Source organism: Megalobrama amblycephala, linkage group LG12, assembly GCF_018812025.1.
Source record: "Megalobrama amblycephala isolate DHTTF-2021 linkage group LG12, ASM1881202v1, whole genome shotgun sequence".
Classification (NCBI taxonomy): Eukaryota; Metazoa; Chordata; class Actinopteri; order Cypriniformes; family Xenocyprididae; genus Megalobrama; species Megalobrama amblycephala.
This window is the reverse complement of record NC_063055.1, coordinates 32,018,489-32,032,570: the sequence shown is the minus strand read 5'-3', so window position 1 is coordinate 32,032,570 and position 14,082 is coordinate 32,018,489. Positions and strand designations below refer to the sequence as shown.

Sequence of the window (14,082 nt, the reverse complement as noted above, 5' to 3'; positions counted from 1 at the left end):
GCATTCTGAGGCTTTTCATTGACTATTGAACATTGAACAATGTGACAGTGAAATATTGGAGATAACACTAAAGATGCTGAGAGGAGCTACTGTTAACCAACCTCCGCAACGCTTATAATCTCATTCGGATATGGATGGGGGGACGAGTGGAAGACAGCTTTGGTAACACAAATGGGGCACTACAAGTACCACGTTATGCTGTATGGCCTGAACAACGCCTCCTCCGTATTCCAGAGCTTTATGAATCAGTTGTTCCAGGACTACCTTTAGTGCTTTGTCCTGGTGTACATTGACAGCATCCTGATTTACTCCCAGAACCAGACAGTACATGTCCCTGGTGCTAGAACGTCTGGGGAAGTTCCAGTTGTTCCTCAAGGCCGAAAAAAGCTTGTTCCATCCGAACCACATCCAGTTTCTGGGATACAGCTTCAGCCCTCAGGGAATCCAGGTAGATGAGGGGAAGTTGGAAGCAGTCAAGTCCTGGCCAGTTCCAAAGCCAGTCAAGGACCTACTAAGATTGTTAGGCTTCGCAAACTTTTAACGAAGGTTCATTCAAAAGTACAGCATGATTGCCACCCCTCTGACTGCTCTACTAAAGAAGGGTCCAAAGAATCTCACCTGGATGCCTGAAGCCTCCCACAGCTTTGCTTGTCTCAATGCCACCTTCACCTCCTAGTGCTTCACCTAGTGCATTCTGATCCTGAGCGCCCTTTCATGATGGAGGTGGATGCATCCCAAACTGGCATGGGAGCTGTATTGTCTCAGTGGCAGGGGAGTCCAGACAAACTTCACTCATGTGACCTCTTCTCCCGGAAGTTATCTCAGGCGGAGCAAAACTGCGACATTGGGAACTAAGATTTGCTCATCATCAAATTGACTTTAGAAGAATGCCGTCATTGGTTAGAGGGATCACGCCATCACTAACCAGCGCAATATTGAGTATCTGCAGAAGGCTTAACGACTTAATCCATGGCAGGCCAGATGGACATTATTTTTCACCTGTTCTTGATATCATATTTCCTGAGTTCCAAGAATACTAAAGCAGATTTCCTGTCCCTCAGATACTCGCCAGAGAACAACCCTGAAACCATATTAACTCCTGATATGTTTTCTATGTCCCATCCAATGGGCTTTGGAAGAATAGATCATCCCAGGCCTCAGTTTCTGATCCTGAGTATCCTGAGGGTAAACGTTACATTCCTGCCACCCTTCGAGCCACCCTCCTCAAGTCAGTCCACTCCTTTCTGGGCATTGGCCACCCTGGTATCTACCAGACCCTCTCGCTCTTCCGTTCCAAATGCTGATAGCCACGCATGGCTCAGGAAGTGCATCGCTTCATCCAAGGATGCTCCAAGTGTGCCATTGTCTCTCTGCCATTTAACAGCTGGCAAACTCCTCCTGCTGCCTGTAACTCAATGGCCCTGGTCAAACCTGGGAGTGGACTTCATCATAGACCTCCCTGAATCCAAAATTGATACCTGTGTGTTGGTGGCAGTTGACAGATTAGATTCTCGAAAGCTTGCAGATTATTTCCACTGAAACAACTACCAACCACCATGGAGACCGTCAAACTATTATTTCACCATGTGTTCCGAAGCTTTGGACTCCCAGACAAAATTGTATCTGATCGTGGGCCTCAAATCATTTCACAGGTATGGCGTAACTTTCTGTTACTCCTGGGTATGACTGTAAATCTATCTTCTGGTTACCATCCACAGACAAGCGGGCAGTCGCAGAGGAAAATTCATGAGATTGACTGCTTCTTGAGGACATATTGTCTTGCCAATCAGCAGGAGCGGGTTCCAGTGTGTACTCTGCTTCCAACCAACCGTGTTTCCCTGGTCAGGGGAAATACTGGAGTTTCCAGCTGTTTCCCATAGTCAAACTGATAAACCCAGTAATTTACCAACTCAAACTCCCCAGTATTTACTGCATACATCCCAGTTTCCATGTACCATGTTCCTTGGTGCTACGTTCTGGTGTTATTTGTCTGGTTCGCCCTCAATTCTTACACTGGTTATGTCCAGTCCCCTGGATCCTTAGGATCATGGTCCAGCTCCTTGGCTCTGCCCCTCCATCAGCTTGGCATGATGCTGAGTCCTCAGCCTGTCAGCCTGTTGGCTCCGCACTGACTCTGTGCTCCCTTGTCTTCATCGTGGTCCATCAGCTCTAGGATTCTCCCCGTCTCCCTCGTCCCTCCAGCTCAGCCTCAGTCAGTTGTCACTCTGCCTCTGCCACAGACTTCCAGGTATCCAGCTATGCCTCAATCCTCCACCCCTTCGGCTCCACCGGACTTCTCCTTCCCTCCGGTTTCCCCATCATTCTTACTCCCTCTATCATCACCCCAGACTGCTGAGCCCACATCTCCACCTTGGTCCTGAGCCAGCAGCTCCTCCTTAGGCTTCCGGGCCATGGATGTCGACCTGGTCTGTCAGCCTCTCTGCTTCGCCAGATACTCCACACACCCTGGTTCCACCTCAGTTGCTCTCCGGGTTCTGCCTGGGCATTCTGCCAAAGCTCCACCCTGGCTCCTTCCACTGCCGGCTCCACCATGGTGTCTGTCTCCATCAATTCCCTGCCCATCACAAACTCTGCACCCTCCTCCAAAGCCCTCTGCCTCCCTCCTCAGGTGTACTTGTTACTGCGCGATGTGTCTTGTACTTAAGATGTGTCTTCTGGGAGGGGGGAGTACTGTCACGGTTATGTACTTTTATATTCTGTTTTGTTTAGTTCCTGTTACTCAGCTCCAGTTTTGGTTTTCTTGGTTACTGAATATCTCCTTGTTTGTTTCTATGGTTATTAGGGGTGTAATGATTCACTCGTTTTCTTGATGCATTGTTTTGAATGTTTTTTGAATCGTGAATTGTTCATTTCGGTCAATAATCGATGTAAAATGCTAAGAATCGATTAATCGCGATTCAGTGCTTTAAAATATATAAATATTAAATTACTACATGTGTGAATTAATGGAGATGTTGTGTGCCATCATTCGCGCCCTCTCAGCTCTCCTTCACTGATGTGCGCTACACTCTTTACCGCCTTTCACTGGATTGCGCTCATGCTCCGTCCGTAGTTGAAGCAGCCTTACGTTAAAACGCTGTCTACCCAAAGATTCACAGCCCTAATGGTAATATATATAATTATCACCTGTCAGTCATTATGTTTGTCTTGTATTTAAACTCCCTTGTTTTGTTCAGTCCCTTGTTGGTTTCAGTTTGCGTGATTGTTTATACTTCCCCTGAGTTTCATGGATTATAAAAAAGACTGTTATTCCTTATATCCTCCATTGTGTGATTCCTACAGCAGCTACTCATGACACTACGGTATTGTGACCTAGTGCGTGAAATGGCTTATTGAACAAGAAAAAAATATAGGGCATGACAAAGGAGATGATTCAGTCATATCACAGGACGAGTAAGTTGTGACATTTTGATTAAAGATTACAAGGTCTTTTTGACCTGTTATGAATGCTATGAAAAGGTATGCCTGTATGAATTATTCACGATAAGACCAGTAACACGCATTAAGAAAATAAACGGTCAGTTTTGACTTAATGCTGACTTTAAAGATCCCAGAAACTAATATTTTGATCTCAAGAACCTATGATGTAAAGATTTTTTAATCTCCGAAGAATATTACCAGCTCAAGAATGCAGTGAATGTAAATGTTTCTTGATAACTTTTGAAATGATCACAATAAATGTCAAATCTTTATTTCTTTCAAATTTAAAGGCAGATTTTTGATCCTGAGTGAAAGTTGTAGAAAACAGACAGTTACTTATGGTTTTAAAGTATTCTTTATTGTCGGAACATGACAAAAACTTGCCAAACAGGTGAACATTTCTCCAATCTGAGGAAGAATTGTCAAAACATTTATAAGGATAAAATATTTTTCTACATAAAAATATGCATGAATTAACTTAAATAAAATTCTTTTTCAGACTTTTTTCTTTAACAAAAGAAATATCTTAATAGAAAAATGTATTTCTTTATTTTTGATAGTTTGTGTTTCCTGACTTTGTATATCTTAGGCACAGTTTGCAGTGCAGGCTGCAATATTAATAATGTAATGTGTTTTGTCTCTTAGAAATGCACATTTGACAGCATCTTGAGTTGAATAACAGTAGCAGTAGCTTGAGTTGGGATGCAGATGTATATTTATGTTCATTAACAAATACAGTAACATCTGTAAAAATTGAAACAACCTCATAGAGTAAAATTTAATATTCTGACTGTTTCAGTTAAAATTTTATTAAACTAGTTTTATTAAAATTAACCATTGGTCATCCATAGTATCATACATTTAAATCATGATAGCCATAGGTAAAACCACACATGTATACAGTTGCAAGAAAAAGTACGTGAACCACTTGCAGAATCTGTGAAAATGTGAATAATTTTAACAAAATAAAGGAGATTATACAAAATGCATGTTATTTTTTATTTAGTACTCTCCTGAGTAAGATATTAACTAAGCGCGAATATTTCCGCCGAAATGGGCAGGGTTTAGGGCTATATAAGCAGGCGCTTCGCCATAGGATTTCAGGTCATTCGACTGAAGCGACGACACTGAAGCCACAGTCTCGTGGCATGGCATGTAACACAGTACTTGTTCCGTATCTCAGGGAACCGAGGTTACGTTAGTAACCGAGTACGTTCCCTTTCGATACTTCACTCGTACTGCGTATGGGGAACGAATTCAACCGCGCCATGCCACGGCAGGGAACGCCTGGACTTGTCTTGGACACCGCGAGGGAACCAGAGGACAAGTGAGAAGGCCGGAGCCGTCAAACCCTTGTTACACTACCAAAAGGGGAGTCAACTCCCAGAGTGGCATGAAGCGGAGCTCGATAGAGGCCGCTGGATCATACCGAGAGGACCCGAGCTTGTAAGGTCGGGACGTCCAAATGATAAAATCTGACAAAAGCGGACGGCGAGGACCAGCCGGCCGCCTCACAGATGTCTTTAATCGAAACTCCACTAGACCAGGCCCAAGAGGAAGCCATTCCTCTAGTGGAGTGGGCTCTAACTCCTATGGGGCAGTTGAGGCCCATAGAGGAGTAACAAAGAGTAATAGCGTCGACTATCCAACGTGCAAGACATTGCTTTGAGACCGAAGACCCTTTGGTGCGGCCGCCAAAGTAGATAAAGAGCTGATCGGATTGCCGGAAAGACTGTGATCGCTCAACGTAGGTCCTTAATGCCCTGATGGGGCAGAGCAGCTCTCGCTCATCTGACGAGGGAGGAAGCGCTGAGAGGGAAATGACCTGTGCTCTGAATGGAGTCTAGAGCACCTTAGGGACGTAGCCATGCCTAGGTTTCATAACGACCTTGGAGTCATTGGGCCCGAACACAAGGCATGCAGGGCTCACGGAGAGGGCCTGCAAGTCGCCAACACGCTTAAACGCTGCTAGTGCAAGTAGCAGAGTGGTTTTGAGCGTCAGGGGCCTGAGGTCAGCTGAACACAGCTGCTCAAAGGGAGGCCCTTTGAGAGCTCTGAGGACCAAAGAGAGGTCCCAGGTGGGAACGGTGAGAGGGCGAGGTGGATTCAATCGCCTAGAACCTCTCAAGAAACGCACCACGAGGTTGTTTCGTCCCACTGACTGGCCAGCGATAGGAACGTGAAACGCTGCGATGGCTGCTACGTAAACTTTGAACGTTAAAGGGGTGCGACCCAGTTCTAAACGCTCCTGGAGGAAAGACAGTATCGGAGATACATCACACTCCACTGGGTCTATGTTGCGTGCAGAACACCAGCCAACAAAGACCGACCATTTCTGGGCGTAGAGGCGTCTCGTGGAGGGAGCTCTCGCCTGAGAGATGGTATTCAGCACGTCCCCGGGGAGGTTAGCAGGCTCCCATCGAGGAACCAGAGGTGCAGAGCCCAGAGTTCTGGCTAGGGATGCCAAATCATCCTGTTCGCCTGAGAGAGGAGGTCCCGTCTCAGGGGGATCGGCCACGGGGCTTTCATGGAAAGCCTGAACAGCTCTGAGGACCAAACTTGGCTCCTCCAGAGCGGGGCCACCAGGAGGACTCTGTGCTTGTCTTCCCTGATTCGTCTGATGATCTGCGAGATCAGAGCGATCGGGGGAAAAACGTAAAGGAGGGTGCTGGGCCAGACGTGAGCCAGTGCATTGTCCTCCTTCGAGAAATAAATTGGGCAGTGAGAGTTGTCTTCTGAGGCGAAGAGGTCTACCTCTGCCTTCCCGAAGAACTCCCAGATCATGAGAACCGTCTGGGGGTGGAGCATCCACTCGTCTGAGGGGACATTGCTCCGAGATAGCATATCTGACCCGGAACTTCAACCAGTATTGCAGAGGCTGCATCCGCAGAAGGCCGAGCTGCAGAACCGGGAAGGCGGAAGCCATCAGCCCTAGCATCCTCTGGAAGAACTTCAGAGGGAGATCTGTTCCTGACCGATGCCGCGAGCTGCTGAATGGCCAGAGCGCGCTCTGGCATGATTACAGCCGTCATACGGGCTGAGTCGAAGACTGCACCCAGGAACGTTATACGTTGGCTGGGGAGCAGTGAGCTCTTGGCAAAGTTGACCCTGAGACCCAGGCACTCCATGTGGCTGAGTAGCACGGATCTGTGATGCTCCAGCTCGGCTCGTGACTGGGCTAGGATGAGCCAGTCGTCGAGATAATTGAGAACCTGGATTCCCAACTGTCTCAGTGGGGAAAGCGCCGCGTTCATGCACTTGGTAAAAGTGCGAGGAGCTAGGGACAGCCCGAATGGAAGAACCGTATATTGGTAAGCCACACCCTCGAATCCGAATCTCAAGAATCGCCTGTGATGGGGGGCTATCTGGATGGGAAAGTATGCATCTTTCAGGTCCAGCGAGCAGAACCAGTCCCCGGGGCAAACCTGCGTGAGGATCTGCTTTAGCGTTAACATCTTGAACTTCCGTCTCATGAGGGAGAGGTTCAAGAGCTTGAGATCTAAGATGGGTCTGAGACCGCCATCTTTCTTGGGGACTAGAAAATAACGGCTGTAGAACCCCGAATTGCTCTTTGAGGGGGAAACTATTTCTATAGCTTCTTTCCTCAGAAGAGACGTGACTTCGGCTCGGAGGACATGAGCGTCGTCCATGTTGACTGAAGTCTGAAGCACCCCGCTGAAGCGCGGGGGCCTTCGGGTGAACTGAAGCGAGTAGCCTCGACTTAGAGTCCCCAGGACCCAGCTTGACACTCCGGGGATGGCCTGCCAGGCCTCGTCCCGCGTGACAAGGGGTTGAATGGCATCGGATGACGGGCCGCCGATCGGGGGCCCGTACACTGGAGAGAGTGGAAGAGGAAATTTTCTCTTTCTTTGAGAAGGTAAAATATTTATAGTGTTCACCATGAGAACGGCGTTTGGCATAGATGCAACACTTTTGGGCCCAGTTAGCACAACACTGAACATATCTCCCGCGCCCGGAAGCTGAACGAGGGGAGGGGAGGCGGAACGAAAGAGCTTTTGGGGTGGTCCGGCTTTGGCGAGACTTTGCCCCAGCCTCTTCCTTCCTGAAAGCTCAGGAAGGCTTAGGAGGCGTCGGGTCCAGCGAAATCTTCGGCCGGGGTCCCTGGCGTTGCCTCGGGAAGGAGGAGCACTTTGCGGAGTGAGAACGGTGGCGCTGTTCCTTGGGTGGCGCTGCCTGAGAGGTAGAGGGGGCAGGCTTGTTCTGCTGAGCCGGCGCAGACTTGGGGCGCCTGGAAGCAGACATAGAGCTGGAGCGCTTAGGCAGGAAGTGTCGCATGGCCTGGAACGACTTCTGTGCTGCGGTGAAGCGTTCCGTAAAGCCCTCTACTGCTGGTCCGAAGAGACCGGAGGGAGAGACCGGGGCGTCCAAAAAGACTGTCTTGTCCATCTCCTTTATCTCGGTCAGGTTGAGCCACAAGTGGCGCTCAAGCATGACCAGGCTGGCCATGGATCGTCCAAGTCAGTGGCGCTGCGGGGGTCACGGAAGGCAGGTGCATCGATGCCGGACTCGTCCAGAGAACGGAGGAGCTTCGCCTGAAACACCTGGAGAATCGCCATGGTGTGCAGCGCTGAGGCAGCCTGACCCGCGGACGTGTAAGCTCTGTCAGCCAGGGCAGAGGTGGTCCTGCAGGGCTTGGATGGAAGGGCCCTCTTCGTCTTCCAGCCCACAGCCGCGGGGGGACAGAGGTGAGCCGCCACTGCTTCGTCCAGGGGCGGTAGATGCTTGTAACCCTTCTCTTCAGAGCCATCCACAGAGGTGAGAGCTGAATAATGTGTAGTACGTAGGCGGGCAGAATAAGGGGGGCCCCACAACTTCGTCAGCTCGTCATGAACCTCTGGGAAAAACGGGGCAGAGCGTTGGTGAGGGGCCTGGCGGTGACCCGGCAGGAACCACTCATCGAGCCTGCTCCGTGATGGCTCCTCTGGTGGAGCCCATTCGAGGTCCAAATCCTCCACTGCCTTCGAGAGGATGCGGAAGAGCTCGGCATCCATATCCGGCTTGCAGTCAATGGGCGAGGGAAGGCGGGCGGGGTCCTCTGAATCACCGGCCCATCCTTCAGTTTCAGAGGCCGCGAGAGACATGGAGTCATCAAGCGGCTCGTCCTCAGAACCACCGAAGGAGACGAGGTCGCTCGCTTCTGCCGAGGGACGCAGCTCAGGGCGGGAGAACAGGACAGGGGACTGCTCTCTCGAGGGAGAGGGTGAGGCACGCGGGGGCTGAGCCGGCGTGATCTCATCCAACTCCGTGCGCTGGGCCACTCTGCCCCGTTGTCTCTTCCTAGCCGGCTCGCGGGAGGAAGAAGACAGGAGGGCGCGAGCGGCGGGTCCGCCTTCACTGAAGAAATTTGCAGCAACGCCGCCGCCGCTGTGAAAACGGCATTTGAGGGGCTCTTTTAGAGCGGCGAGGGCCGCGGAAAGCTCTTTTAGAGCGGTATGAACCGCTAGGAAAAGCTCTTTTAGAGCAGCAATAAACCGCGGGAAAATGCTCTTTTAGGCGCGCCGGATGGCGGCAGGAGACGGGCTGGCAGGCGGCCGGAAGCGGGAAGCGGGCGGCTCGAGGCGGCAGTCGACGAGGGCGCCGGCGCTTCTTCGTTGGCGAGCTCAGCAGTCCGCTTCGATGGCGGCGAGATCTTCTTTCCAGGCGAGCTTCTTCCAGGCGGCGAAGGCTTCAGTCGGAGATCAGCGAGGAGCGATGTGAAGTCGTCGCTGAAGGAGAGAGAACTGAAATCCTATGGCAAAGCGCCTGCTTATATAGCCCTAAACCCCGCCCATTTCGGCGGGAATATTCGCGCGCTTTGTCGCCATAGGCTGCGCAGCTATGCCGCGCAGTCATTGGTTCAACAACTTGTCTATGAGTGAACCAATGACGATGCAGTTGCACTGCGTTATTGAAAAAGACTTCAGTAAGGGATGAAAAAGGAGACCTTTCCCATACGCAGTATGAGTGAAGTATCGAAAGGGAACTGAAGAATCTGCAGGACCTGGAGAATTTTTCTGAAGAACAGAAAAATTCATTATGGTACATAATGATGATTTGAAGTGTATGATGCTTATTCTTTAAAAACCTATTCATAGTGTTCTTTAGTGTATTCTTATGTTTATGAACATTATATTTTCTTATATATGTTAATTAGAAATCAGTTTGTAAAAATTTATGAATTGCAAAACTATGCTTAAATCTGTGCAAGAAAATGATTTATGAATTTAGATTCATAACTATACATTGTATATCTTTTTACTGAAAATGGTATGAAAAGGATTGTATATTGTTGTGTGTTGTATGTAGTTATGTGCTTTCCTATTGTTTTTTTAATGTGCTTTGCCAGTTGCCTCAATAATATTTCTTGTATCTCTTTTGATTTCCACAGGTATATCACCTTTTCTAAGGACAACCTCTCTTCACCCGATTGGACATTTTGTATTCTCTGAAAATGATAGAAGAGTTATAGAGACGGACCAGTCAGTCACACAGGGAATAGTTCCATCTTTGAAGTCAAATTCTGCCTCTCCAACCCATGCCCAACCTAAGGACTCCTGTGGTACTGGTGTGGGCCCCTGTGTTTTTTCCAAAGATCAAAATAATGCTGACAAATATGGTGCAACAAATGGCAGCTTTTTAGTGTGGGCAGACTTAAAACGCACACTGTCATTTGCATGGGAGCTGCATGTATTTGGTTCTGCTGTCCTCTTCCTTCTGCTTACCGTTGGCTCAGTCCTTGGCTTAGCGTTAGCTCCCAGCTTGAACTGCTCTCACTGTGGTGAACTGATGCTCACCAATAGCTTCTTGTTAGTTGTGGGTGTGGTTAGAGCAGGCCACTTTTTGCTCGATCCATATGGGACACGGTTCCTTCTGCCACCTCCTGTAATAATAGCTTTATACACGCTGCCATTACCACTGTTAATTTTGGCACAGGCTGCATTAGTAATATTGGTACTAAAAAAGGCAGGAGTAACTTGGCTACCACCAACACTTCAGCACCCCCCTCTGTTAGGAGTATTAGCTGTTTTACAATGCACTCTCCTACTTGCTGCAGACTTGCTTTCCCCTGCACTTTCGCCTGCTGTTCCCATCGTCCTACAGAGCCTCACACTAATTGCAGGCCTGACACTGTGTTTAGGCTACCTTTTCTTGGCACTGCCACGCCTCTCTCACACACATGCAGCTCGGGGAAGAAATAAGGGAATAGGTGAAGAAAAGGTGCATGTTTTAGCATGGGTACTGGCAGTGTGCGCTCTTCTTGGGGCATTGTGCTGTCTGTTGCACATTTATGCCTGCATGTGGCTATATGGACTACTAGGAGACTGGAGACTCTTTCGTTGGGCATGGTGGCTCTGTCAGTTCTGGGGACGACTGTTGGAGCTTGTCTGGGCTTTCTGCCTGCTTCTGGTGTCTTCCTGGGTCTTCTGGAGACCCAATGGAGGCCACATATGTGGAGCACCAAGACAGGAAGGAGCTGCCACAGAAAGCTTGCCCTCACCCTCTCAATCATCAAACTCTACCAGCAGACATACATGCTGGGCAAAGATTGTGCAGAGCCTCAAGGTAAGGCAACAAAGGAAATCTGAAAGTAATGGGATTGGAGGGTCCAGCAGTAGTGCAGTGGTGGGAGAGTTGCCCAATAACTGGGCAGGACAGGAGCGATCAGGGGTGGACATTAGCAAGAGCCTCATACGAAATCATGACCCACTTAAAGACACCAATCATGGGCGCAATCTGAAAAGCTTTGCAGGGGGCTCTGCAGGTTCATTGCTAAGACTGCAGCCACTTGCACATCCACCTCAGTGCTCTTCAACTAGCAGTCTGGACAGGGACAAGGAGTCAGCCATCTCACTCTGTGATTTTGACCTGCGCCCTCCAACCCCAATTGACCTTGGCCGCAGTATTGATGAGGCACTTCATCGTCAGCATCTGTTAAGGGGCGAAAGTTTGTTCCAGCCACTGCGACCACTATCGCCTCCTCCCTCTCAAAACCTTTGGATGCGACGAAATAGTGAACCCCAAATCACACTGTCATTGAGCAGTGATGAGCACACATTGCTCACAGAGTCCTCCACAGGTCTGGATCGCTCCATTCCTAGTGCTGTGCCCAGCCGACAGGTCACAGCTCCCCCTACGCCCACTCATCAGGGCTTCCGTTGGGTCTCTGAGGCACCAGTGCCTTCCTCTTTGTCCTGCCCGGTCTCACTGCACCCTTCCCCAAGCACAAGCCATGCCTTCATGCACAGTGCAGAAAACACAAGGCTGTTTCTAACCCCTGACCTTGAAAGTTCGCAATCAAATAGTAGAGGTGGGAATAGTTACTTGAAAGTCACGCGAAATGATGACTCAGCCAGTGTTGGCAGTGACATTATTGACCTTTGAACATGATGTGGCACACAACAACTCAAGGTTAAAATGCATTCACATTATCCAAAAATCAGACATTACACATTTAATTATGACTTGCTCAGATGGACTGAGTTTAATTGTAGTATAATGGTACTAAGTATATAATAGTATAAAGAAGTGCAATCAACACTAAAATTTTTTTTTTTTTTTTTTTTTGTTTGTTTTTTTCAAAATTTTTGTTTACTGATGTGTACATACAACAGAAGTCTATGAGGCAAGGCATTCCAAAAGTGTGTATTTTGTTTTTACCATTATTAATGTTTTTGTATAAAATGTTTGTTATTTGATCTGGAAAGTTATTCAAATTGTCTTTTTTCAGTGGTAGGACCACTATTATAGGCAAATTAACTTCTAGTTATGTGTTATTTGTGTAATTTCTGTTGGTGGGGTGACTCCATGTACAGTACTTCACAAAGAGTTACTAGTCTCCTGTCATTATTTGTAATATTTAAGTTTTGTGGCTGTACTTATGCAGTAGTGTGTATTTTAATATTTATGCTGATGCAGTGCCTTGTCCCATAGACCAACCTAAGTGCTTTGTGAAGACCTGTGTCTGGATAGTGTCTTTTTTCTTCTTTGCACTGCATTTGAACTGAATTTATTTTGTATGTATTGTATGTAACATGTTGACTTTCTTGCCCATGCTTTGTACTTCCAGTTTATTCCTGCAATACAGCATACCAGAAACATGCCAAACTTTCCAACAACTGGAGTTATGTTTAGTAAAATAATTTTTATATAACTGACTTGGCAACTGACTGAATAGCAGACTAAAATTTTGTTTGTTGGTGCATTCAGCAGTTTGGTCAAATTTCAAAACAGTTGAATGCTCAGCTCATCACTACTTTATTCAATACAACAGAACTCATGTCCGAGCAATAAATGATAGAAAGCTGTGAGTATAACTAAAACAGATTATGTATATACTATATTTTTGTTTGTAAATAATGGTGTATTCTGGTTACATGCAATGCATTTACTGTGAATGACAATCTTTCCTATTGCAAGAATATTAACTGATTCTAAAAAATACAATGTTGTCAGTCAATGACAAATGCATAGACAGGTGCATATTAACATTTGCATAGCTTTCCTTCTTTAAAATTTCTCAGTGCCATAGTAAAACCAACACAGTTTCATCACATCTTAACTAGGCACTATACAGTGCCCTCCACAAATATTGGCATCCTTAGTAAATATGAGCAAAGGCGGCTTTGAAAATAAATCTGCATTGTTTATCCTTTTGATCTTTCATTCAAAAAATTTACAAAATTCTAACCTTTCATTTAAGTAAAACAATTGAAAATGGGGGAAAAAGCTCATTATGAAATAAATATTTTTCTCTAGTTCACATTGGCCATAATTATTGGCACCCAATTATTGCAAAGTCCTTTCCCCAAGATAACAGCTCTGAGTCTTCTTCTATAATACCTGGTGAGTTTGGAGAACACCTGACAAGAGATCAAAGACCATTCCTTCATACAGAATCTCTCCAGATCCTTCAGATTCCCAGCTCCATGTTGGTGCTTCTTCTCTTCAGTTCACCCCACTCATTTTCTATAGGGTTCAGGTCAGGGAACTGGGACGTCCATGGCAGAAGCTTCATTTTGTGCTTAATGACACATTGTTTGTGTTGGATCATTGTCCTGATGGAAGATCCAACCACGGCCTATTATAAGTTTTCTAGCAGAAGCAGTCAGGTTTTGATTTTTATCTGTTAGTATTTGATTGAATCCATGATGCCATGTATCTGAACAAGATGTCCAGGACCTCCACCAAAACAAATAGGCCCACAGCATTAAAGATCCAGCACCATATTTAACAGTAGGCATTGGGATACTTTTTGTCCCTGTTTGCACCAAACCCATCTAGTGGGTTTGCTGCCAAAAAGCTCTTTTTTTAGTTTCATCTGACCATAGAACCAGGTCCCTTTTGAAGTTCCATTCATGTCTGTCAACTGAATATGCTGGAGTTTGTTTTTGGATGAGTGAGGAGGATTTTTCTTAAAACCCTCCCAAACAACTTTTGGTGCTGTTTGGTAATTTTTTTTAGGCTTTCTGACCCCAAGACTCAGCAAATTTCTGCAATTGTCCAGCTGTGATCCTTGGACAGTCTTTTGCCACTCAAACTCTCCTCCTTACTGTGCATCTTTAGTTGATTGGAACTTCTTAATTATTGCCCTAATGGTGGAAATGGGGATTTTCAATGCGTTGGCTTTTTTTCTTATAAACA

General features: G+C 47.1%; 1 protein-coding gene across 2 annotated transcripts in view; it reads left to right on the top strand.

Moving 5' to 3' along the window:
• Positions 1-12,325, top strand: part of LOC125280254 (proline-rich transmembrane protein 3) — a 31,467-nt gene extending 19,142 nt beyond the window's left edge. For both annotated transcript variants that reach the window (XM_048210651.1, XM_048210650.1), the window contains one exon: positions 9,830-12,325. In XM_048210651.1, the coding sequence (XP_048066608.1) occupies positions 9,830-11,823 (1,994 nt within the window). In that variant the 3' untranslated portion in view covers positions 11,824-12,325. The remainder of the gene's footprint in view (positions 1-9,829) is intronic.
• The last annotated feature ends 1,757 nt before the right edge of the window (positions 12,326-14,082 follow it).